Source organism: Euwallacea fornicatus, chromosome 13, assembly GCF_040115645.1.
Source record: "Euwallacea fornicatus isolate EFF26 chromosome 13, ASM4011564v1, whole genome shotgun sequence".
NCBI lineage: Eukaryota > Metazoa > Arthropoda > Insecta > Coleoptera > Curculionidae > Euwallacea > Euwallacea fornicatus.
In genome coordinates, this window is record NC_089553.1 from 2,384,122 (window position 1) to 2,410,912 (window position 26,791).

General features: G+C 40.0%; 2 protein-coding genes across 7 annotated transcripts in view; one reads left to right on the forward strand and one right to left on the reverse strand.

Moving 5' to 3' along the window:
- LOC136343068 (phospholipid-transporting ATPase VD) overlaps positions 1–12,472 on the forward strand; it is a 45,175-nt gene extending 32,703 nt beyond the window's left edge. For 2 of the 3 annotated variants that reach the window (XM_066289448.1, XM_066289450.1), the window contains 13 exons: positions 4,652–4,856; positions 6,269–6,461; positions 6,511–6,755; positions 6,808–7,078; positions 7,129–7,329; positions 8,388–9,251; positions 9,566–9,814; positions 9,871–10,316; positions 10,573–10,696; positions 10,751–11,013; positions 11,064–11,251; positions 11,310–11,450; positions 11,569–12,472. In XM_066289448.1, coding sequence (XP_066145545.1) covers positions 4,652–4,856; positions 6,269–6,461; positions 6,511–6,755; positions 6,808–7,078; positions 7,129–7,329; positions 8,388–9,251; positions 9,566–9,814; positions 9,871–10,316; positions 10,573–10,696; positions 10,751–11,013; positions 11,064–11,251; positions 11,310–11,450; positions 11,569–11,641 — 3,463 coding nt within the window. In that variant the 3' untranslated portion in view covers positions 11,642–12,472. The remainder of the gene's footprint in view (positions 1–4,651; positions 4,857–6,268; positions 6,462–6,510; positions 6,756–6,807; positions 7,079–7,128; positions 7,330–8,387; positions 9,252–9,565; positions 9,815–9,870; positions 10,317–10,572; positions 10,697–10,750; positions 11,014–11,063; positions 11,252–11,309; positions 11,451–11,568) is intronic. The other variant, XM_066289449.1, reaches the window with a different exon arrangement.
- Positions 12,473–13,124: 652 nt separating this feature from the next.
- Positions 13,125–26,578, reverse strand: nej (nejire). Of its 4 annotated transcripts, none has more exons than XM_066289801.1 (23): positions 25,994–26,578; positions 23,308–23,501; positions 23,029–23,254; positions 22,447–22,619; positions 22,187–22,388; positions 21,874–22,113; positions 20,073–21,648; positions 19,376–19,944; positions 19,034–19,323; positions 18,820–18,977; positions 18,515–18,625; positions 17,678–18,455; positions 17,454–17,612; positions 17,110–17,346; positions 16,683–17,054; positions 16,438–16,629; positions 16,121–16,340; positions 15,820–16,062; positions 15,599–15,765; positions 14,873–15,288; positions 14,530–14,783; positions 14,269–14,472; positions 13,125–14,206 (listed from the first exon to the last, which is right to left on the reverse strand). In XM_066289801.1, exons 1-23 carry the CDS (start codon positions 26,073–26,075, stop codon positions 14,088–14,090), a joined length of 7,182 nt encoding a protein of 2,393 aa, XP_066145898.1. In that variant the 5' UTR covers positions 26,076–26,578; the 3' UTR covers positions 13,125–14,087. The 4 variants fall into 4 exon arrangements, with proteins under 4 accessions (XP_066145898.1, XP_066145896.1, XP_066145897.1 ...); XM_066289799.1 differs by having other exon boundaries at positions 19,376–19,971; XM_066289800.1 differs by having other exon boundaries at positions 21,874–22,116.
- Between the last annotated feature and the right edge of the window lie 213 nt (positions 26,579–26,791).

A 26,791-nucleotide genomic window follows, 5' to 3' on the forward strand; every position in this document is an offset into this window, starting at 1 on the left:
AACTATCGTTAACCGAAAATCCGGGTCTCACCCTAGAGAAATTACTAACATGGAACAGTCACCCGGACAACAAAGTGCGGAAAGCATTACTTTTGCTATGAACGCGTGCGGGAAATCCTGAGGGTTGGCCTCGCAGCAAATTCTCTGTAGTTACGTGACGGTCATTAGACCAATAATCACGTAAAGGGCAATGGCTTAGTGGTCCTATTCTTAGTATTCAGAGCTAATATGCACGCAATATAAATGTCTGCGCGAAATGTCAGCCACACCAGTCAACTAACATCTATTCCGGCCGCCAAGCAGAGATTTAACCCCTCTTGAATCTTTTCGATCTAAACGGTCTGGGCCTGTCACATAGTTAAGATTTTAAATGAGCTTAAACTGATATACTCATCCGAACATGATGTCAAACCCCCTCGTCAGGAGGAGCGTAAATTCACCTTTTTGTGGGGCCTGGATCAGTATCGGAGATACCCCACTGCTTAGTTAAAATCATGATCCAAAAAATATTTTTTTAATGTATTGAAACCCTCTCATAAACGATCATAATTGGTAATTAAAAATTTGAATTTCGATTAATAGGTTGAAAGAAAAAAAATTAATGTCATAAGTTCCGATTTCACAAAAGTAAATATACATCAGATCAATTTCATTATACTTAAAAAAAAAAAACAAATTAATATTTTGTTGATACACCTTTAGCATATACAAGTGCTTGTAACCTTCTGGGTATGATGAAACCAAATTTATTTTAATACAGGGGTTAATTTCACCCCGAGCCGAAGTTGATGCCCCTTTTAGCGCTTCTTTCACTGAAATTTCGTAATTTCGCTCCAATTCGCCCCATAGGCGTTCGATAGGGTTCATGGTGGAGGAGAATGAAGTCCCTTGAACACGTTGTAATAAAGCCATTCTTTGACAACCAGGGCGATATGTTTGAGACCGTTGGGTTTTTAAAATATCCATTGATTTCCTAATCCCAAACGTTCAACTGAAGGCAATGGATTATCACCAGATTTGGAAACATTTTCGATGATCCATTGCACCCATTCAGTGAAAACTACATTCCACACACCAGCCGCAGACATTGAGTCCCATACCATTACATTGCCTCCGCCATGCTTGATTGTGGGTAACAAGTTTTCGGATTTCAGCTCTTCATTCGTTTTTTTGCTATACAGGGTGAGTCGGGGGGATCGCGCTTAGTAGTTTTGTCGTGTGCAATCAGCGCTGTGTCGTCCGCGTATTGCAAAATGTATGACGTTTTGTCTATATATTCCTTGTCCTGTAGATCATAGTTGTATATGTCGTGGCAGTATATATTGTAGAGAATTAAATTTATTTTTCATTGTTACAGTAAATTGTTTAAGCAAAACCATTTAGATGCAATAATTTTGGCCACCATAGAAACACAACTTGCTTATACCAGTTAATATAAGAGTTGACACATTCCTTTTCTCTGATAAGTAAAGGTAGTTCAATGAAGGATGTGTATACAGAGTGGCGCATTTATCCCTTCGATTCGAACAAAAATACAAATAAATTTTATAAGTTGCAATGATTATGACCAACACTGTATATGGCGTTCCATAGAAAAAAACGAAAAAGGACATTTATCTACTTCATGAGTAATCTTATATGCATTTATTATACAGGGTGTCCGGATACTCCGTGTACAACGCTCTATCAGATATAGTACAACTCATAATAAGTCGATTTAACTAGATTTGCCTTAGTACAAAAGTTGATAATAACGGAGCTACAGGGTGTCAAAGTTGAAAAAGGAAATCAGATTTTCTTTCATATCTTTTGACTTCTTCAAACTAATTTCACGAAATTTTGTATTCAGGGGTTTTTTGGGATGAGAAATTCAAATTTATAAACGATTTTGATGTATCTTCTAGAGGGCACCACAAGCGACCATTAGGACACTTTTAAACCGTCAAAACTTTTTTCTGCCACAGTGTATGTCAATTTCGAATAGAAAAATCTTTTACCCTATCTTTTCTGCTTAAAAAAGGTATACTTGTTAAATGTCGCTAAAGCCAACTGTTTAAAAGATATTTGCAATTTTATTAATAGATGCAATTTTTATTTCAAAGCATTTTATTACAAACATTTCATAGCAAATGCTCAAAATGCGCACCATTTTATTTGTATTGTAACTTAGGTTTTTTGTTGTTTCCCTGAAGACGTTTAAGTAAACAAATGAAAATAACACTGCACGTCTTAGTTTCTTTTTGACGTTATTAGAATACTGAAGTTTTATCAAGTCAATAACTATCGCTTTTTCACAATGAATACTTACACCTATAATGAGCAAGTTGACATGTTATTGGTTTATGGATTTTGCAATAAAAACGGCCGGGAAAGTGTTCGAGTTTATCACGAAAAATTTCCAAATCGTCGAACACCCAATCATCAAACGTTTGCAAATATTGAAAGGCGACTCCGTGAAAATGGAAGTTTTCAACCGAAAAGAATCGACGGGGGTCGAATCCGGACAACTAGGACAACAGGTAATGAAGAAGCTATTTTAAATAGAGTCGAAGAAGATCCGAGAATTAGTACCAGACGTTTACAAGACAACTTAGCAGTTCCCAAAAATACAATTCACGAAGTTTTGAAAGAAGAATTATTATACCCTTTCCATATCCAAAAAGTACAAGATCTTTTACCGATCGATCTTGGAAGTCGTTTAGCTTTTTGTCATTTTATTCAAAATCAGCAAGTCCATAATCCGAACTTCAGTAAAAAAATTCTCTTCACCGACGAAGCTTGCTTTACTAGATTCGGCATAACTAACGTTCACAATGAACATGTTTATAGTAATGAAAATCCGCACGCCCTCAAAGTAGTTCATCATCAACATACATTCAAAGTTAATGTATGGACCGGAATAATAGGCAATATTATTCTTGGGCCTGTTGTGATGCCAAATCGATTAAATGGACAAAGTTATTTGCACTTTCTTCATGAAACTTTACCGGACTTGTTGGAGAACATACCGTTATTAATTCGTGATGGCATGTGGTTCATGCAAGATGGGGCGCCTCCACATTATACCCTCAATGTTAGACAATATTTAAATAATACATTTCCTAGGAGATGGATTGGAAGGGGAAATGACGCTCCAGTACAATGGCCTCCACGATCCCCAGACTTGACGCCATGTGACTTTTTTTTGTGGGGTTTTTTGAAATCAAAAGTTTATTCGACATCAATTGATCATATTCAAGAGTTACATAATAGAATTTTCAATGCAGTTAACGATGTGAGAAATAGGCCAGAAGTTATGCAGAGAATGCACTTTAATTTTTTGAAAAGAATTAATTTGTGTATGCAAGAAAATGGTGCGCATTTTGAGCATTTGCTATGAAATGTTTGTAATAAAATGCTTTGAAATAAAAATTGCATCTATTAATAAAATTGCAAATATCTTTTAAACAGTTGGCTTTAGCGACATTTAACAAGTATACCTTTTTTAAGCAGAAAAGATAGGGTAAAAGATTTTTCTATTCGAAATTGACATACACTGTGGCAGAAAAAAGTTTTGACGGTTTAAAAGTGTCCTAATGGTCGCTTGTGGTGCCCTCTAGAAGATACATCAAAATCGTTTATAAATTTGAATTTCTCATCCCAAAAAACCCCTGAATACAAAATTTCGTGAAATTAGTTTGAAGAAGTCAAAAGATATGAAAGAAAATCTGATTTCCTTTTTCAACTTTGACACCCTGTAGCTCCGTTATTATCAACTTTTGTACTAAGGCAAATCTAGTTAAATCGACTTATTATGAGTTGTACTATATCTGATAGAGCGTTGTACACGGAGTATCCGGACACCCTGTATATTATATGCATCTTATATTCTTTTGCGTCAAAAAATGCATAAGAAAAACAATGTTTAACGAATTTATACAGGACTTTTGGCCCTCTATGTGTGTACATAGGTGTGGAAGTACTACTTATTATATATTTTAATATACGATATCTTGAAAATCGATTAATAGTAATGTCTTCTTGCAACGTCAGCAACGTTGGGAAACGTGCGGTGTTTTTACGACTAAACCTCAGAATTATTTGGGACAAATCTACAATAATAATGAAGTTCAGAGCTGTTCTCCTCCGACACCACCATTTATTCGTAATTCAAGGCAAAATGTATGTGAATGTTTATGTCCAAACCCCCCATAAAACGCTCATTATGTTAATAACAAACTCGTTTGATACTCCTTCTTGTGTCCTTTTAAGCCTAGCCTTGACTATTGAATGAATTATTATATCTTTGACATTGAAATATTTGGAATTTTTGTAAATTATCTGCCGATTTTTCTTTCTTTTTTTTTTTTTTTCGTTAATGTGCATTTCCCTTTAAGTCCTAATAGATAGAACTTACATAATTTTTGTACGTTTTTCCTGCGGCACGCAAGGCAACGAAATTTATGCGTGATTTGCCTGGATCTGAAACGAGGTCTAAGAACTGTACCGTAAACCTGCTGACCCAGTTTGCAGTGCTTTTGCATACAAAAGGTGATTTTGAATAAAAACCGGTGGTTAAAATTAATTAGCTATAGGAATGATTATTTTATTATTCAAGTAGTTCAGCTGGTGAGGGATTCAATTTGCTATACGTAATTTTTATTTGTTTCAGGGAATTTTTGAGATACCGCAAGGTCTTATGGAAAGATGTCAGAGTGGGGGACTTAATCCACTTGTCAAATAACGAAGTTGTGCCTGCCGATATTTTAGTGCTGCGTTCTAGCGATCCGAGCGGTTTGTGCTACATCGACACGGGCCATTTGGACGGGGAGACGAACTTGAAACAGCGACAAGTGGCCAGGGGGTTTTTAGAAAAGGTTTATATGACAAACACTTAAACACGTCCTTTTATTATATTTGGAGGTGACACCTTGCGCATAAAAGAAGTGATATTGCACGTTATTCTCGGCCAAACTTAACTGAGAATAGCCTTCACCCGTTACTAAGAAGTCAAAGGCAAACCCTTGTCGTCTTTAAGATCTGGGAAAAAATATTAGTGTACCTAATTTAACTTCTCTTTTTTTTTAGAGTAACAAACACGACAACCTTTCCAGCCGATTGGAAATGGGCTTAGCTTCAGCTGTTAGCAATCAGGCTTGACACATTCTGATCGCAATTGTTAACACCCATCTATTGTATATAAAAGATCTAAATTTCATTGGAATTCTCTTACATACCCAATTTTGATCCTGCAGCTGCATATTTACATATCGTTACCAGTCTGAAACTCACCTCTAACACTTAAGGCAAGATGAGTATAAATGGGAATTAGTTGCAGAACCTTGCCGTGCACTGATATAGCCATTGATACGGAATATTTGATCTGCCACCTGACATATGTTTATATGACAAAGAACTTTCGTGTACAACGAGCTCGGGTTGAATTGTTGTACATAAGCCCGTCTGAAGTACACATCTTTTAAAGATTCTTCTTGTAATTACGTTTAAATTCGTTTCAACGGATGAGCTGGATTGTGCAATAGTACCATGTTATGGTAGTTTCTGTGCGCCAACAAAATTCATTCATAAATTTACGGTTTACTGTGTGATATTTCTTATAGAAGAATGTACCTAGAGGAGATTTTGGATGGACTTCTAGGAACTGGTAAAATTTCAACGTCGTTGAAAAGACGCAACCAATAATTTGTTATTATTTTTTTAATTGTGGAAGCAGTGCTACAATTTGGGTTATTGGAAAGATCGTCAAATTTTTTGCTAATCAATATCAACGAAAACATTCTTCAAATGAAAATTTTATTTTGTCCATCAAATGTCGTAATTGACCTCATTTTTGTCCTAGAAAATTTGCTTTTACTCCCATTGTGTGCTTAAAGGTGACACATCAATCTCGTATGACTGACATGTTATGTAGATCGTATAGTCGTCTCTGTCCTTCATACTGCGATAAATTGATATTAATGTGAAATTGGAAGCGAACCTAAGATGCGCTATTTTTAAGATGTTTATATACAGGGTGTCCGTTTCTGGAACTTGACAATGAGACTTTCAGTAATGTGTTGATGGCCCTCTAAATGACATTTATTATTGTTTAGTATTGTTTATGCACCCAAGGTTAGCCTCTTGGTCAAGGATATGAGCGAATGGTGCGCAATTCTACCGCTTCAGCAGTCTCTACTTTTGTGTCGCGGATTATCTCCTTATAATATGAGAGGAATAAAGCAAATTCGTGCTTTGTGGCGTATCTAAATATACCTTTTTTTTGCACCAGCAACATTGTTTCGAGCCAAGCAAATTTCGAAGCAATATAGAAGTGGAAGCTCCTTCAACGAAAATCTACAGGTTTCACGGGTCTATCGTTCATCCCTCGCAGAAACGAGTTCCCGTGGGCACCGAGAACTTGTTGCTCCGAGAATGTTTGTTGAAGAACACCGACTTTATTGAGGGAATCGTCGTCTATGCCGGTAATTATTACATTTTCCTCATTTGCAGCTGACGTAAAAGCATATTTAGGCCACGAAACGAAAGCTTTACTTAACAACGGTGGGCCAAGATACAAGAGATCTTCCTTAGAGAAGCAAATGAACCAAGATGTGATCTGGTGCGTTTTGATACTCATTTTTTTCTGCATTGTCGGGGCCATCGGCTCCAAGCTGTGGCTGCTGGCTTACCCCAATCTGCAATCGCCTTTCAAAGACTTCGACAACGATTCCACAGAAGCTTTTTTGGCTTTCTGGACTTACGTTATAGTTTTACAAGTGAGGGCAATTAATTGTACCAAAAAAGCAAAGCTCACACACAATTTTGCAGATTATGATCCCTTTATCTTTATATGTGACTTTGGAATTGTGCAAAATCCTACAAGTCTATCACATACACCACAATGCCGATTTGTACGACCCTGTTATGGATAAGAGAATCGAGTGTCGGGCTCTCAATATCACCGAAGAATTGGGCCAGATCCAGTATATATTTTCGGACAAAACTGGCACTTTGACGGAGAATAGGATGATCTTCAGAAATTGTTCCATTGCCGAGATAAATTACAACCATCCAGAATTGGAAAACGAGGCCAAAAATTGTGAGAATATGACGGGTTTCGAGTTTCAAGTTATCAGTATTTTGTTCCAGCTAATAAGCCAACCACCAATTTGAGCGTACTAGTTAACGAGGAAATGTTGAACGATTTGAATCTGGTGAACACGCCAGAGCATGTGATCAATAATAGGGCCCTGCACAGTGCCCGAATCCAGGAATTTCTTTTGCTTTTGGCGGTATGCAATACAGTGGTGTGTTCCAATCATCCACATCGTGATATTATGAATGCCAGTGGTGAGTTTTTTTTCAATATTATTTCTTTCTGTTTGTTATCATAATGCAATAGGTCCAAATAATTTTGAAGTACATTGTTCTATTGGATTTTAATAGAGAACAGACAGTGAAATTAAAATGTCTTTTAACCACAGGTGTGGAAATAGCTTTTGAACCAACAACTTATTTTCTACAATATCTTATAGTTTTTAAACGAAAAATTGTGATTTTATCCTGCTGATTAGATATTTCATCCCATTGTGTTCGAGATTACACGACAGCTACACCTCCTGACCTGATTTTGCCATAACATCAATTTGCCAAATACGAGGGATGATTTGAAAGTATGTCAAATGTTTTCATGAGGGATTTTTTGAACTGATTTGATTCGTTGACCATAACTTGACTCGAATTAATTGCCGCGAGTTTCAAATTAATTTCTAAATGTTCTTTTTAGACGTCTCTTAGACTTTTTGATTGATTCTCCAATAATAAATTCAAAACTTTCCTCTTTGAAACCGATTATAACTGGTAAAACATTTGACGTAACTGACGGATCGATTCACTCTGACAAAATGCTATCAGGGGGCGCTGCTGTCCCACAGGCTCTGATACACTGAAGCGATATGTGCATTTGGTAGGAAAAATTCAATTTTTTTTTTAACCCATAAAAATATGACCGCACAACATCGTTTTTCCGTCTCATACGTACAAGCAATGTGCAGTATTGAATAACAAATTCAATTATTGCTTCAGGTTCTACGACTGTGTTTGAGAGACCTTACGGCTATAAGGTAAAATATGACTTGTGTTACGGTAAAATATCAAATTATTCAGTACCATAATCTCAAGTAATTTCGAACAATTTTGTATCGATCTGTCAAGTTCTCTATAAGCTTTAGTGAAAAACTCGGGAGACTTATTCGTTTAAATGATTTTGTGTCAGTATAACCCAAGAAGCCTGCTTTCGGTATGAACACTATTTCTACAGTTTGCCCTAAAGAAGGTATCTAAAATGAACCTAAACGATATAAGTATGAAAAGCGCATTAAACATATTTTTTTCCCTATGAATTTCAGGCATAATCGAGGCTATTCCTAACATTTTGTCCAACAACGACGACTCGATCACCACCGTTCAATCTATGACCCCACATTCGTCATCGACCAACGACAAATACGCCAGATTAGACGAGTCGCGCTCCGTAACTCCATCACCGCCTCTTCAGACTTTTCCTGGCGACAAGAGATCTCCCATGCCCACCTTGAGCACTATCGACTCATTACAGAGTCAGGGTAGCTCCAGATCCGCAAGACCGAAGTTGTTAAGCATCCCAAGTATCAGCTTTCTGGGCAAGCGGACCAATAGCACCACCAACCTCACCGATGAAGAAAAAGTCAAATTGAGCCGAGCTTGTAGCCCGTCACCGGGAGATTTTAAGCCGATCTACGAGGCTGAAAGTCCCGATGAACTGGCCCTGGTTGATGCAGCATACATTTACAAGTGTAGATTGATTAAGCGCACTCCCACTGAGGTCATCGTAGCTTTGCCCAGTAAAGGGAAAGTGGTTTTCAGGATTTTGAACGTGTTGCCCTTTGACTCTACCAGAAAGCGAATGTCGGTGATATTTAAAAATGCGGTGACGAACGAAATAGTGATGTACTGCAAAGGAGCCGATTCTTCTATGATACCCCATTTAATGCCAGTGGAAGATGACTCGGAGGAAGCGCGTATTTTGAATAAAACGCAAGAGCATTTGAATGGGTATGCCAGGGAAGGTTTAAGAGTGCTGGTAATGGCCAAACGGGTTCTTAGTCAGCAAGAATATTCAGAGTGGTATAGAAAACATCAAGAAGTTGAGCTGTCCGTGGACAATGTCGAAAAGAGGATTCGAGATAGCTATAGCAATATTGAGTGTAATATGACACTATTAGGAGCTACAGGTAACTTGATATACAGAGTGTCCGTCTCTGGAGCTCAAGCATAAGAATCTCGGTGAGTATAAAAGGAAGTTACGCAGTTTATAGTTTGAAAATATGCCGTTTTAAACTTGAAAAAATTCCTATGACATTCGATGTATTTAATACTTTATCATTGCAAATTTTTCTGTTCTACACAGTGGCGTTGTCACATTTGAAATCAAATTTAACCGGCCTCGTATCTTTTATAATTATCACGATTCTCATAATTGAACTCCAGACACGGATACCCTATATAGTTCCGAATAGGCGAATTTGTGATGTTGGTGATGATTCAGGGATTGAGGACAGACTCCAAGAGGGGGTGCCTGAGACGTTGACAGCTTTAATTGCAGCAGGGATAGTGGTGTGGGTGCTTACAGGAGACAAGCCGGAGACTGCGATTAATATCGCATATTCAGCGAAGTTGTTTTCTCCACAAATGGAGCTACTCAAGATCATGGCCAGGTCAAAGGAAAGCGCCGAGAGTACCATTTACTGCTATTTAGCAGATATAGAAAGGCAAAACAGAGAAGCGGAAGCTACTGGTAAGTCTTTATTTTGTTTTTTCATTTCCTTTCATAGTAAATTTTATTTCCTGCAGCTGGTTCATCTTCGAGTAATACAACGCGATGCAACAGTCCTCCAAGTCACACCGGTCGGGCATTGGTAGTGGACGGCAAAACATTGACCTACATTCTGGACAGAAGATCCAACCTGACTAAGCCGTTTTTGAAACTGACCACCTACTGCAATTCTGTTCTGTGCTGTCGAGCTACGCCCCTTCAGAAAGCCTACATTGTGAAGGTGGTCAAGGATGAGTTGAAAATGAGGACATTGGCCATTGGAGACGGAGCTAATGACGTGTCGATGATTCAAACTGCTGATGTTGGTATTGGTATTTCCGGTCAAGAGGGAATGCAAGCGGTCATGGCAGCCGATTTCTCGCTTTCCCGCTTCAAATATTTGGAACGGTTTTTATTGGTTCATGGTCATTGGAGCTACGACCGACTGTCTCGCATGGTCCTATACTTTTTCTATAAAAATGCCGTAAGTTCCCATTTATGATTGCGTACCTACACAATGACGGGAAGAAGAAAAATACTGTCCATCTGAACGTGGATTGTAGTGAAATAATCATTTAATTTCTTATTTAACACTTACCACTAAGAATATGATTGAGTAAATATGTGGAAAAATTAGAATAAATAGCCCGTTGGGGGAAACGACCCATTGCATTGTTGTGTTAGAATGGAACGCCATGGAATGCAATTTTTTTTAGTGCCTTCTTAAATCAATTTTCCAGACCTTCGTCTTCCTCATCTTCTGGTACCAATTTTACTGCGGGTTTTCCGGCTCGGTGATGATCGACCAGATGTATCTTATGCTCTATAATTTACTGTTCACGTCGCTGCCTCCCATCGCCATCGGTGAGGCTTCACGTTCCAATATTATCCGTTAATAATACGTGTTCAATTATTTAGGTGTTTACGACCAAGATGCCCCTTATAACCTCCTACGGGACATGCCCTATTTATATCGACGAGGTCGTTTGGGGAAGGTTTACAAGTCCTATTCATTTTGGATGACAATGTTGGACTCTCTGTATCAGAGCGTTGTCGTGTTCTGGCTCTGCAAATTTGCTTATCAAGACACAGACGTCGATATTTTTGAATTCGGAACTGCAGCAACAACGGCCTGCATGTGTGTTATGTTGCTGCATGTCTCTATCGAGACTCGGTCATGGGTAAGTCTCGATTCATTGTTTTCATCCACAGATAACATAGAGCTTTTCAGACCATAATACACTTGGCGTCCATATTTTGTTCTATCGGTGCATTTTTCCTCTATTCCTTAACATACAACACTTTTTGTGTGAATTGTTTCGGACTTCCAAGCACCTATTGGACGATACAAATAGCGATGCAGAGGCCGCAGTATTGGTTGGTCACGTTGTTGGCTTGTGTAGTTGCTTTGCTTCCCAGGTAAATGTTCAAAGTAGAGAATGTTTAAACAATTGTTCCACTTTGTGGTAATTTGCAGGGTCCTGTTCAGGGTGTGTCAAACGATGTTCGCGCCCGACGAGGTGACCAGAGCACTGTTGGCTGACCGAAAGGCGCGCAGAAGAGGTGAGATGTTTTTGGTATCTTGGTCGAGGTCGACCTCCACGTCCTCAATCTACAGGTATTCACAGGCGTTCTGTATTCTTAGTTCGCTCCTTTGGTAGTTTAGGAACAGTCTCTATTATTTTAGTTCGCCTTCCCTTAAAACTGCATAATATTTATGATTATTTGATTGGCAGAAGGACCAGTAACCGGCCTCAGCATAACATTCTAGCAGCGAAGTGGCGCGCGAGGTGGCTTAATCGATTTTAGTTAAGTGATCCCGCATTTATCGGCTGTGACGCATATCTTTAAGGGACCAACAGTGTATTTGTTCCAGGTTCGTTTGTTTTGCGACAATATCCTTAGCAAACAGACGTATCTCGTGCCATTTCCTTTTCTCTTTACAGATACTTATTTATTTACACCTTTTAGTTACCATTATTGTATAATTCTGTGTCCACTATTTTTCTATTTTTAGAACTGAGTATTTATTGTTATGAGGGTGCGGCCAATTAAGGCCTTGTATTGAAAAATTTCGTTGCCATATTATCGTTTTTACTCTCAGACTTTTAGACTGTTATCAACGATCATTAAGGCGTTTTTGTTAGGTTTTCAACCATGCAGCTATCAAATGCAACTCACGCTGATTTCATTATTGGTTGCTGAAGTGCAATTTAATGTATAATAGTTGTATATTTGTTGATAGTGTTATTTATTACAAATTTGCCCTCTTAGATGGTAGTTAGAAGCGCTGGTTTCATTTGCATCGGGAAAAGAGGCACTTTAATTTGTTCATTGTCTTCCTCTTTACTTGCCAATAAACATATCAGTTATTAAGTTTTTTTCATTGAGTGGCATTGGTAGTCAATTATTAAAAATCTGCCAAGTGGTATATAAACTTAAATCCGTCTGTGTCTTAAGAAAATATCTTTTTAAACGCCTTATTGACAATTTTATTTATAGATACAATTTTTATATTAGCAAATTTCTCTATTTTAGATATGTTAAATATAACTTTACCTGTTATGATATAATAGAGCTCTATGATGATGTAGGCAAATTATAAACACAATAAAAAAAAGTTTATAGTCAGTATTACAATGAAGTGTTTCATTTCACACGTTGTGATCCCTATCGAAATTAACAGATTAACATTGATTGTGTGAATGCAGAGCAAAATCCTATGTATTGCGCAGCCGATCGTATTTCCACTGGTACCCAAAACTTGTGTGATGTGTGAAAATTTAATCATCAAAAAACCAGTGACGTACAACATTTTTATGCTAAAAAATTAAGTGAAAATTCAGGGCACCAACTTGAACGAGATTTGGTTTCGCAGTAATCGTACATGCCACGGTTAAAATTTGAATCGGGCAACTTCCATTTTTAGGTCCGAAAAATTCCACGGACTATATATACATCAGGAAAATTTTTGAACCAGCAAATCAAAATTGTGCGTTTTGAATTTTGACCGTGGCATATGAATGTACGTCACTGTCTTCGTGAAGAGAAAATTTTATGTCAAAAGCGTTGGCATATATAACGCAGTCAATGGCTTGTTGAGTGACGTATTACCTTTCTTTGCAAGTTCAACATTCTCCAACATTTACAATAAACAATAGATTTCTTTTATTAAACGTTAACTGGATGTAACTTTAAAAATGAACGGCCAAAATATGATCCATGACCTTACACCGTAAGTTAATTCAGGTTCTTTGATTAGGTTTGATGGAATAGTGAACGAAACCACCGATATTTTTCCAATAGGTTTTATTTCTTTTTTATATAATACTTAACACTAATTTACTCTAATTTATATGTTCAAATAATAAATTAGGAGGGAGTGTTGAATAAGTTTTTCTTACTTTTTTCTTATTCTTTATTGCACTGGCGTAGATAAGATTGTCGGGGGCCAGCACACGCAAACGCACACATATACACCCCACACGCCGGTGGAATGTAAACACATGAAAAAACAGACGATATATAAATTATAAATATATTATATAAAAACAAACAGGGGTCCGGCCCGCAACGGGGACCCGACGACCGCCATCACATTGTAGCGACCAGTACGTGACTGGCACCTTAGTATAAATCTATTCAAATCTACCTATAATTATTTATACAGGGCGTCGCTAAAAAAACAGCACAATAGTAAAAAACGAATAAACAGTTGCGCAGCTATGCCTCGAATAGGCGGGGTAACAATCCATAATAAAACACAGCCTCGCAAAGCCCAAAATACTTTTTAGGTATTTTTCCGTCACTTACGTGAATTAATTGTCTAAATTACATTATTATTCACAATATGATACACTATCGAACATTTGTACAAAAAAAAATTAATAATTCTTTCTATTTACACTTAAGTATTCTTTACAATAAGCTGCGCGGGGCACATATCACTTTTTCATTTATTACGACGTCTCGTGTGTAAGAAAATATAGGAACATGTCTTTTGTTGCCGAAGTAGTTTGCTGAAAACTGAAGGAACTACTGGAAGTACAAAACTACCTATTTAGACGATTCAAATTAAAATATATGCACCCCACTCGAACAGGCTTTCAGGTCTGTTCCAATCGGACGCAACTACGATAACATCCAGACACGCGTTCGTACATTTTCCTTCTTTTGGAGGTCGCACCGGACCTCGCTTCAAGGCGTCGAGTCACTCAGCATTGGATTTCCTACAAGACGATATCAAAAGCGTCCACTAAAGTTGTTCCACAAATTTACTAAGTTGATCCTGAGGTGTCATGGCCGGCAATTCATTCTCTTGTGTCGCAGAGCTCGCGGGACTCGCGTGCGGGTGGAGCGACGAATGATTTTGCCCTAAAGGTCGCAGTCAATAAGTCAGGAGACACTTCGGGGGTGAGAATTCCATCGATTGTTACCTAAAAGTAATTCCGGCGATGCTAAATCATGCGGCGATGGCTGAGGGCCTCGGGGACTCGTCACGGGTTGGTTACGAGGTGAAGGAGCTGGTCGCGAAGAAGGACTCGGCTGTGGACTTCTGATCGGGGGCGGACTCCGCACGCTCTGCATTAATTGCTGCTGAACCGACGATATTCCCTGCCCTTGTGGTGGACCCATTATTCCTGTTGGCAATTTTATAATTTATTTTTATTTTAAACAATCATCAACCTGATAGTTACCTTGAGGCGAGGGCACAGGAGGCGGTGTAGGTTTCAACCCTTGCATTTGAGGATACTGTTGTTCATTGAAGGCATTATTGTATCCCATGTGGGGTTGTCGAATACCCGGTAGTCGCTGCTGGTAAGCCGTCGGTTGTTGAAATCCCGCTTGTTGGTGCTGTTGTTGTTGCTGCTGTTGAGCGGCCGCGGCCGCTTGTTGCTGCCGCTCCTGTTGCTGCTGTCGCTGCAAGGCCATCAGTTGTTGGTGTTTATACCTGGAATAATGATGATAATCGTAGAACAGATACTATACCAATTTAATCTTTTTTTGTAATATTGAGTCGATTTATATTCTCTCACTTACCACTGCTGTTGTTGAGGCGTAAGTGGTTGCCCAGATACTTGATTCATGCCCGGCTGTCCCTGATTCAACATCCCTCCCTGCATGGCCATCCGCGTCGGATGTTGTTGCTGCGAGGCAGCATTCGGCTGTGTGAGCATGTGCTGCAGCTGTTGGGGCGCATTGTTGCCTCCGGCTTGCATTTGCTGAGCCTGCTGCTGCACCTGTTGCCGTTGTTTAATGAAAGCAGCCATCAGCTGAGGATTTGCTTTCAGGATCGACAGGATTTGCTGTTGCTGCTCGGGACTCTGCGGTGAACGCAAAGTTTGCATCAGCTGCTGCAGAGCCTGCTTTTGGAGTACGTTTCCAGCAGCGGCGGCTGCCACTGCTGGATTACCGAGAGGTCCACCTCCTGCCGCACCTTGACCGCCAGGTCGAATCTGGGAAAAAAATTATAACTTAAACTAAAATCGGATCAAAAGTGAAAAGTTTGAGTCATGAGAGTGGGCCAACCTGTACAAATGCAATATCTAGTGGTGTCCTTTAAAAATAATAATTATTAAAATAAACTGACACATACTTCTAATATAACTAATATTGATGTCATCTTGAAAATATTTTCCCTGTACTGTCCCCTCGACTTTGACGGTATATCATGAAATTATAAAATTTTGAATATATTTGTATTCTTAATAAATTATTGCAATTCCCCCGGAGGACCACCTTATATAATCCAAATTCAGCACCTACCTGGCCGGCTGCCACTTGTCCAGCGGCAGCTTGAACATTGGACGGATTGCCGCCCATTGGGGCAACACCGGGATTCATGGGTTGGCCTTGTTGCCTGATTCCAGGACCAACTGCCCCAGCACCAGGATACCGCTGTTGCCATTGATCCATCGGTAACAAGTTGCCACCTAGAACATTAAAAATTGAGGATGGAAATTTGACTGTAAATAGATGCGTGCTACCTTGATTACCGCCCATATGGCCCGGCATTCCTCGGATGGGCGGCGGTGGCATGTTTTGGTTAGTAGGCACTTGTCCGGGCACGCCCTTGCCGTAGCTCACGTGAGGTGCCTGCTGCCTGGCGGCTTCCTCTTGGACCTGTTTTACCACTTGAAGAACATTTGCAGGCGGCGTCTGAGTGCCAGGTTTGAGACCAATGCCAGACTGATGCGTTGACTGAATTCCCATAGATGGATTTGGCAAACCTTCAAATAATATTTGTTGTCGTTACTTTTGCTTATTACTTTAGTTAAGATCACTTACCAGAATTCATTCCACCGACTGGACTAACAGCCCCAGGTACCACTTGCTGCCCCACACCGGACACGCCGCTGGAATTGCTGCTGGACATAACATTTCCAGTCGGCGTCGTTCGCGACATCACAGCCATTCTTCGGCGCAACAATTGCGCCTGTTGCAATCGTTGTTGCAGCTGTTGCTGCTTCAATTTGTACTTGATATTCGGACAGAATGGGACCGGGCACTGGGAAACCGAATAACCGTTTAACAAAAACCAAGAGTGGATATGGATACGTATGTACTACAATTTGAACAATTGCGATAGATGTGATGACAAATACCTTGTTTTCCGGACAGTTCTTGGCGTGGTAACAGCATAAGGCGATGAGCTGCTTGCAAATGGGACATCCTCCGTTCGTTTTTCTCTTGCACATTTTTGTATGATTTACGACGCGGCTCATCTTTTTGCAGCTGGGCAGTCGGCAGTTCGCGTCTCTGCATTGACATGCGTGCACCAGGGACTGTATACATCGCTGCACAAAAAAAAATAAACATCCAATCCGACCGCCCGTTTTTTTCCACAAACCTGTATGGACAATTTCCTGGCTTCCTGCGGATTAGTCTTATTGTTATCACTGGGCGAGCTAGCGTCGTCCAACAATCCGAGCTTCTCCATTTTATGCGGATGGCCCACTTTTTCGTAGCACTGGATGCACAAATCAAAGTCTTCGCACAGGGTGCAATGGTAGCGAGTTTCCACGTGAGACTTGCACTCGTTGCAAGTGTACACGAATTTGTCCTGTCCTTGATTATGAAGCTCGTACAGCATAGACATGGTGCTGTATTTGGCGCGGCGCAGCGACGAAAATTCAAAATGTTTTTCGCGAGCCATGGTCAGAAAGGCGTCACGGCCGTCCATAAGATCACAGCTTATAAACGGATCTGGGTCTTGTATAGGCTGAAGGAAGTGTAAATTATCGTTAGTTGGGCTTGATGAAAGAAATGAGAATTACCTTTAAACTAGCTGCTGATTGGACTGAATGCAACCTGATAACAAAGAACACGTCCTTGTGTTTGTCCATGGTGGCGAAGATTTTCGCAGACAAATCATTGCCCGTCTGTGGAGTATTGGATTTCTTGTTATTGCTCTTTCTTTGGTTCGCTTTGGACTTTGTGCTCTTTTTTGCCTTCTTTTGACCCTTCTTCTTGCCGTCTGGTCCCACTTCGCTCTCTTCCATCGAAGAAAAAATCTACAAATTTAATTGGACACTAAGAACTTTTCCCTTGTTACAAGATAAATCAGAGTTAAAGACGAAAAAAGATGTAAAAGAAGTGTATTGACAAAAACATCACTTACGGCGGCTTCAGCAGCTTCGGCTTGCCGTCTCTTTTCCTCCTCCTCTTGGTCCAGTTCCTTGATGCTCTCCTCGAGAACGTTCGGCCAAAAATCGCCCTCGAAATAGGGCAGATCCGCCGCGGACCTCAAGTTGTCCTCCATGGCTTGCTTCAAAATATCCTGCAAAAATTAACACACATCAAGACCACCGCAATCATCAAGAACGCATTCAACAAACAACATACTTTGTAATCAAAGATAATCCTCTCAATAATGCCTTTATCAAGCATTTTCTTATACCAGTCTTGCAGTCTCTTGGGTTTGGGTATTTTTTGGTCCAGGGGATGGCAATGGAAGATGTAATCATCCCCTTCACTGGGTGGGCAAGCCCAAATGTGCGCCATCGTATAGCCCAACTGTTTAACATAATCAAGATATCCCAGCAGTATTTCGTGGTATACCGCAGTCCTAAACTGCTTGGGCTTAAAAAAATGCACTGAATCTAAATACGCGATGTAAACGCGTCGCGTGTTAGGAGATGGACATTCGCTCCCATATTCTTGCACGTGCATGCCGAAGAAACATACGTCCACCCCGTCTATTTCCTCAAACGCGAATAAAGCTTTGGCGCGATACGGAAACTCGCCCGACAGCTCACCAGTTTCCACGAATTTGTTGCGCATTCCCTGTTTTACTTCCACTGTTTTTTCGCTGCTGGAAACTACCCGAATATGAACTTCGCCAGCACCCGCCTCCTTCTTCTTCAGGAAGATATTAACACGGTTTTCGATGTAAATGCCCAAATTTGTGACGGGCAACCGCTTGGCGTTAAATTTATTCTCGCGGCGCTTCTGACTTTTCATTTTCAGACACTCCTCGCAAGTGAAGCCCTGCGGCCAGATCGCCTCGTGGTGCAAGACGCAAATGCGGTGCAATTTACGCCCACAATCGGTACAGTTGACGAAGGCTTCCATCTCAAGATGATCGTTTTTCATTTCCTTGAATTGGTCTTTCTTAATTGCTCTGAAGGCAAGTAATTCGATTATTATCATAGTAAAGTAAGTGAAAGAGAAATAGTTTACGTTTGTGCTTGAGTCGGATCGTCCCCTAAAGTGACCGTGTCCCCTTGGATGTCGTGGAAACACTTCTGGCAAAAGGTGTATCGATCGGAGCCCAAGCCGTATGCCTTCAGGCTGAAAATTTTATTTAAAAATAAAATTGCAATTAATACCTTTTTCATGAAAATTCATATGGTATCATGGTAACATACATTGCGATTATTAAAGCTTAAATCAGTATGCACACAGCAATATTCTATTCGGTAGCGTCAGGTAAGAAAACAAAACTCTAAATTCATCTTTTTAAGAATACAAAAATCCCCTCTTACCTGTTTTGGTAACTGTAATACTTGGCATCTCTGGGAATAGTACACAACTGCTTGCCATAGCAACATAACACCTGAGGATTAAACGTATACTTGCGACCACAGCAATAGCCCATTGACTGCATAACAGGATCAATTTCTTGCTCAAACACCTCCGATAACTGAAACAAAACTCGAACTTGAAGACATGAAAACTAACTTAACGTAAGTGTCTCACCTTTGTGCAATACCTGTATACTCGACTCGTTTTCCTGTTATACAGCCAGGCATTATCGAACATGAGCCACACATCGTCTACATACTCCCAAGGATCCTGGTACTGTCCCAAGTCCAATTTCCTCTTGATGGTCGACAAATCCATAGGCCTCTTCACGATATCGAAATAATCCGGAATTCCCAAAGTTTTTGGATCGACCGGTTGCCTGAAGGGTATGCTTTCCGGGTCTTGACGATAAAGTTTTTCTAAAGTCGGCATCAATTTTTGGCGCAGCTCGTCTGGTTTAAAAACTGAGGGACAAATTAGTAACAAAAACATACTTAAGCTTAAATAATAGTTTACCTTTGACTCGTTTACCGATTTCTCCACTCGATGAGGTTGCAGCTAGACTATCTGAAGTAGGTTTAATATCTGAGGAACCATCTTTAGTGCGATCCTCCATAGAACTGCCCTCGTCTTTAACTATACATCCCCCTTCCTTCATGGACCCCATTTTTATTTCAGACTTAATCTCAGATTTCATATCATTGTTAATGTTTTTGCCGCCCATTCCGTCACCATGCATATCATTCTGTGAGGAACCGTCCTCGATTTCCTGCTTAATTTCCATGGGTTCACTCTTCACTTGGTCCAATTTCCCTTTATTTCCTTCCGAAGGGGAGGAAGATTCGTCGTTGTTATCGGAGGCTGCCATGACTGCCGCCATCTGAGATGACAAATTTGATTGACGAGGCGCATTCAGGGCAGCTCGCTCCGCACTGCTCATGCCTTTCCCCATGCTCGAAGCACTTGGGGAAGCCTGAATTGGGGTTGCGGGGGCCGGGGACGGACCTCTTGACGAGTTCACTGATTTGGGACCTGTCGCGTTCGGAGTTACGTGAGGCGTTGGGACTTTTTCACTATTGGGCAACCTGGATTTAAAGTGGTAATTTGCAAAACTATAAAAAAGAAGAGAGAGAATAAACTACTGCCCGGAGGGTGGAGGTTGGAAGGCCCCATTTTCAAAGCCCAGTTTTTTGTATTAAAGATAAACACTTACCTGGGTGTTCCGTTTTGCTGTAGAGTGTTGCTATTAGGCTGAGATACTTGTTGCAGTTGAGGCGGTTGTTGTTGCCCGAAACTAGAAGGCGACGGAGATACTCTGTTCCCCTTCAGCAAATCAAACTGATTTGGCTGGTTCCCCGCAGGTGAAACTTGAGGCAAATTAATCGTTGGCCCATTGGAAGTGTACTGGTTTTGAGTCGACGTAGTGCTGCCCTGCGAAAGCGGATTACCAAACGGGCTCAGACCCGTATTTGAGGCAGTGGGACTAGGTCCCGGCAATCCGACAACGTTTGGCTGTTGCGGCGCTTGTTGAGTTAAACATTGAGGTCCTCCAGAATTTTGTTGTTGGACCGGAAATACCATTTGCGTGCCTGGAAGATTCCCCAAACCCAAACTTTGTTGAAGGGAATTCGGAGATCCAGGCCGAAGAGGTTGATGAGGCTGCACCAACGCTGTTGGCCTCACCACTCCTTGAATGTTTGGCCTGTTGTTTTGCTGCTGCTGCTGCTGTTGCAGCTGTTGCTCTTTTCGTTTTTGCCTTTTTTCCTCCAACTCTTTTTGAATTTTGTAAATTTTCTCGGCCAACAAGTGGTAATATTCCGATCTCGAATTAGCCATTTCATACATATCGCCTTCCACTTTACGCGCGTACGCCACCAAATTGTGCATTCGTCTATCAAGCAATGCTTGAGGATCTGGGGTGGGAAAAATTGCTTGGACAAGTTTATGAACCAAATGGTTCCGTAAGTCGGCGGTGACTGACTGATGCCACTCTTTGGTCCCGGTTACAGGCGAAGCAGTCACTTGCCCAGGTTGAAGACCGCCTGGTAATTGACTAACTAGACCCTGATTGGCAGCTTCAGCCCCACTCGCTAACATGTTTGCGGCGTTGGTTAAGTTCTGTTGAAAAGTATTCGTCTGTTGCTGGTTAAGGGTCTGGTTCTGTCCCAAAACGTTTGGAGAAGGTTCGTTGCCTATGGGCAAACTAACATTGGGAGCCAAACTGACGTTGGGAGCGACGCCTTGAGGTCCAGGAGGCATAGGCCGCAAAATGCCGGCCGGAGCTCGATTTTGAATGCCCTGATTTGGATTCATTGGCAGCCTGATATTAGCCCTGGAGGCCACGGCGTTTGGCAGTAATCCTCCCGGAGGATGAGCGGCAGGACTGGTCAATCCCAAAGTATCATAAGTTCGCCTTATTTGGGCATCGGAAGTATTAACGGTTGGCGGCTGAACGGCGGTATTCTGGGGCACGTTGGCAGTGGCGGTCGCCGCGTTGTTACTGCGGTTCCTGTCTGCCTGTTTCAACGGCAAGCAGACAGGACAGTCTTGTCGGATGCAATTTTTCCAATGACTGATAATTTGTCTGGATGAACTGCAATGTGCTACAGAGCAGCTTCTACCCGCGTTACAGGTGGTCATATGATTAAGTACATTTTTCATGGTTTTGCAATGTGGCAGTGTACAAGTCCAGGCTTCTCCATTTGCTTGAGTAGACTCCCGTCTTTGACATTTGTGAGCATGGAGCAACAGTACAAGCTGTTGCTGAATCAGTTTACGTTTCTCTGGGTCTGGAATAGAGATATATGACAAATTTCTATATTGCATTGAGGGACTGATAAGCTTTTTTTCATAACTATCTTAAATAGTAAAATATCAAAATAACTTTTTTAGTATTTCTGTTTTAAGTGAGAAGACAGTGTGAACCAACTAATACTTCTGCAAGAAGTCATTCTATATATTCGTATTTAGTATATATTCAAAGCACCTTATACGCCTAAAATCTGAAATCTTACCAGTAGATGAAGCAGCTGGGGCACCAGGCTGTCCGGGTTGATTCTGCGTAGCCTGTTGAGGTCCCGGCTGTGAAATGCTGGGTGCTCCTGACTGCGGCTGAGCCGGAGACGGAGCTGGCGGCTGTGTTTGTACGATACTACCGTCCCCACCCATGGGGACCATGGAGCTCACTGGCCCCGTGGGAGGTGCACCAAACCTCGGATTTGCGCCAGACAGTTTCTGCTGTGGCGTGACCACTCCTACTGTAACAAAACATACATTGGAAATAATACATCAGGCCCCCATCACTGCGCAGTGGCGTGGAATACGTACCGGGTGGTCCTCCCTGATTTAAATTCGAATTGGCATAGGGATATGGAGGATTGCCGGGAATTCCTTGATTTATGGCGCCTCCGATTAAAAGATTTGAGTTTTGAAGGCGAGATCCGCCGATGTGTAGGCCGCCGTGGGGTGCTGGTGTTCTCTGTATGTGAGCTAAACGGTTTATCATGGTACCAGGTCCATTTTGTAAACCCTACATAAAAAGAGGGAAAAAACCAAACAATAAGAATATTAACATCTCAAACACTAACCTGGGGCACATGACCACCTGGATGATGAGGCTGACCTATCATATTAGGTCCTGAAGCGAGTTGAGGCTTACTGACAGCCCCGCTGCTGACCACCAAGCCTCCTCCCATGCCCCCCATGGAATTAATATTACTGTTAGTCATTATCATGCTTCCTCCAGCTGTGTTATTAAGACCTGAAAACAATTTGTTATACTCTTTAGCTCTTAACTAGTCCGGTGCCATTTACATCAAACTAGCGGTCCGGCGTAGTCTATAGGACTCCTTTGAGTGAGGGGCGCCAAATATATAACAAAGGTTAAAAAAAGCTTTCATTTGTAATCAGTGTACTAAGCGAACATATTTGAACTGAACTGAACTGAACTGAACTCGGACGTACCATAGCGACAATGGTTGGCGGTATTAAAATTGAATGAATTCTAAGAAAGTTAATGAAAGTTTTGTCAGATCTGGCTATAGTACATGTCCTAATAAATGAAGGATTATATGGAGGAAGTTGGAGGTGCCAAAAATAGCATATTATATTATATAATAGTCTTTCGGACGACGCCGGATCAGTTAAGAATTAACGTTGGAGAAACATACCTTGGATGGAGGTCATAACATGAGGACTACTTCCATTATTTGCTACATTCTGCAAAACTGCAGCATTTGCAATGCTTGAGGGTAAGCTTCCAAGGCTTATCTGGTCAACTACTCCTCCTTTAGCCACAGACACATTAGGTGGCGATTGTAAATTGGCGTTTTTATTTCCAAGTTGTTGAAGTTGTTGGCCTCCGGCCAGCAGGGTGTTACTAACCAACCCTTTGTTCTACAGAACACCAATTAAAAAAATTCAACAAGAGAAAAGGGAGACAAACATACCTGTTGCAACAAATGATTGATCTGTATCTGCCTGATACTGTTCGCATCAACAGCATCCATGCCATTCTGCATTCCACCTGGTCCTGGGCCTTGAGCCGGAGGTTTCTGGTTACCCATGTGATCAAGCCATGATGAGGTGGAAATTAGCTCATCAGGAAGGTCATTTTCCAGATCAAGCATATTAGCAAGAACATCTGAAAGGGTTTAAATCGAAACTGGGATGTGAAAAAATACATTTCCAGTTTTTTTAGACATAACAAAGAATTGTGATAACATATTTTCTATTTACTTTATATATTCTATTTATTATTAATAATTATAGAAATGATTACTAGAATGTTTAAAACCAGTGTATATGTATAAGATATTCTACCATTAATCTTAAATCATGTAATCCCCCAATACATGTAATAGCATTCATTATATATAATTTAAATATTAAGCACCTCAAATAATATTTTCCACGACTGATCAGTGTAATTTTAATTCCACCAAATTAATTTATATTTATTTGTGCCTTTCATGGAACCTTAAAAAATGCATTAATATAGAAATATGAAATTAAATTTGTAAATAGATAATTAGAAACTGATCCAAGTGCAGGGCCTATTATCTTAGAGATTATTCTGTGCAATAAACTTTCTTTAAGCCTATCCTCACAAGTAATGCATTGATAGTCTTTATTTTGTTAAATTATTGAGACCATTACATTTTTTAAAAGGACGAGGGATATCTTCGCAATAAAAATTAGCCCACTTAGAAAATTTATCTTGTGGGCCTTCACATCTTCATTATAAAAAATATTCTGTAATTACATATAATTTTTTCCTTACGAGTATCCCATAAAGTGGTTTTACCGCACGCATTTGTGAGCGGAAAGTAGCATTTCACCGCACGTGTGCAGTTAAAAGTTTTACTGCACGCAAATCAAAGAGACATCAGTCAGTGTCAAAAATATTTGTGTAAAACAGCTATTTACAGGCACCACTAAGTAAGGAACAATTCTTGAAATATGTGTTAAACTACAACTTAATGGAGGACAGATTAGACAAACACATGTTACTTATTTAGCTGTGCTGCTTTGTGTCTTGCTTTTAAAATTCATGCAAATTTTATGGATCTATGTGTATGACATTACCTGAAGAGTAGCCCTTAGAGCTAATTTCACTCTTAGTACAGCAAAAGCTCAGATTTAAGAAAAAATGTTTTTTCCTTTGTAATTTTTCTTTACCAGGCATAAAAACTAGAAAATTACAGTATTGGTGTATTATATTTTTGGTACCAAAAACTCAAAGACAATTTCATAAATAATGAAAAGTATATAAATTACACTTATTGAAGATGTGAACAATGAGATACCTGAATACAGTTAAAAAATGTAAAGAAACTATAAATATTTTTGGACTTTATTATACATTAGCTCAATAGACACTTTCAAAACTTCAATTATGTACATGGGTAGTAAAAATAGTATTAGGGGTGTATTTGCATACTGCTTTTAATGCTATCAAGTGTGCAGTAAAAACATGTGGAGATGGGTATAAACACCCCCAGATCAGCCTCTAAATAACAAGCAACAAGTAATTATTTGTTTTACCACTTATAGCACTGTTTCTCAAAATTTGGATAAAATAGTCTCACAACTTTGATTTAAAAGTTTGGAAAAATCAACCCTTAACAATTTCATATTTTTTATACTATTATGCTGGCAAGAAGTCTCTCACACTTCCAAAATGGCATAATTAAAAATATTAAAATTCTGACATTCCTCTCCAGCTGAGGAATAAAAGTTGGTAGATAAGTACTCTAAGAAAGATCTACTGAATAAATCTGAAAAGTGGATGGTGTTTTATATGAGACAAAAACTACTACTGCAAGAGTCACATCTATTCTTTATTTCATCTTCAAATAACTTCGGTAAAAAAAAACAACTTGCACAAATATTAGCTTTTTCCAGCCAGGATTCTGAAAAAATGGTTTATTCAGTTAAAAAAAAACTACAAGGATCTTTACGCCCCAATAATAAGTAGCAAATTTAAATAACTTTGTATTTTATATTTCAACTTATGTTGTTTTATTCTTATTCCTTCATAAATAAAAAATATGTGATTTCTAAAAAATGCCAAAACTTACAGAAGATGAATACATGGTGAAAATAAAATACCGTTGACAATATCTGACGTTTGAGCAGGTTTCCATTGAGCCGAGGAAGATTTAAAATTTGGTAAGCTATTTTTTTTTGTTAGTATTTACCAAAACTTTTAATATCCACTAAAACTCCAGATTTCAAACAAGATTTTTCTTGAAAATTTTTAATCGTATTACACTACAGTATGGTCTTGTTCTTATATAGAACAGAATAATCACTTTCAATAGGTCTTTTGCAATAATATGAAAACACTGGGACATACAAATTTTTTGACGGATCAAGATCCAAAGAAGAATAAATAGAACTATATAGGCTTTTGGTCATGCACATTTCAAGTAAAATTTTCTAGCTTACATTAAAAAGGATTTTATGAAAGTCAACTATTTTGTAAAAATCTCTACTTTTAGTTTCTTAAAGTGTGAATTTGGATGAAAACACAAGAAATGTTTTTATTTTCTCCGCTAATATACGCCTCTCCCGCGTTCGACCAGGACATGCTGGCGCGATTATAAACAAAAAATTGTAAATTCTACTCACCGGAGGAGTCCGAGGGCCCAGGAAAAGAGTCCAACTTCTGCCTTTTGGCATTTGGGGGCCCATCTACGAGATGATCGGCCATATCGGTACAGTGAAGTCTACCGATTTACAAGCCAAAGCCGTAGCTCTGGCCCAAAAATTGCGCTGACCAATCCAATTGCTCCCGATTTATTTATGCCAGGAAAAGGATAAATACATGATTTTTTCGACGGAAATCAGAAGAAACGGCGAAAAACAGTCGATGTACCGAATGTTCGATCGTCGATGCATCTCACAAGGCACATAATAATCAAACAAAAGTCAACCATCGGCCATTATGAACTCGACTAGTTCGGCCTGTCGACTACACTCCGCGACGGCCCACAACCATCTTCCGTCAGATCCACAGAAACAATCCCAAGCGAAATCACGAGATTTGTGCACTTCTATCCACAGTTTTTTACTATCTACAGTCAAATTATTGCACGGAACACATTCATAACACTCTTTTTGGCCAAAAAGACAGCTTTTCACCACACGCAACTAGAAAACGAAGTGAATTCGTGTTAATTTCGACGCGACCTCAAACAAGCAACATGGCGGCTATTTGATGAACTTTTTCTACGCCTGTCAGAAATTTCTGTCTAATAAAACCTATTCGCGTTCTTATTGGATTAGAAGAGCCACGTGACACTGCCGCCCTCTACCATTGGCTCGATCTCTCCGGAAGGAACGCCGTGACGTACGTCCGTCGTCACAAATGACGTGCAGACCCGATAACACCGAAGATACCCGAATCTGCAAATCTTGGCGGAAGAA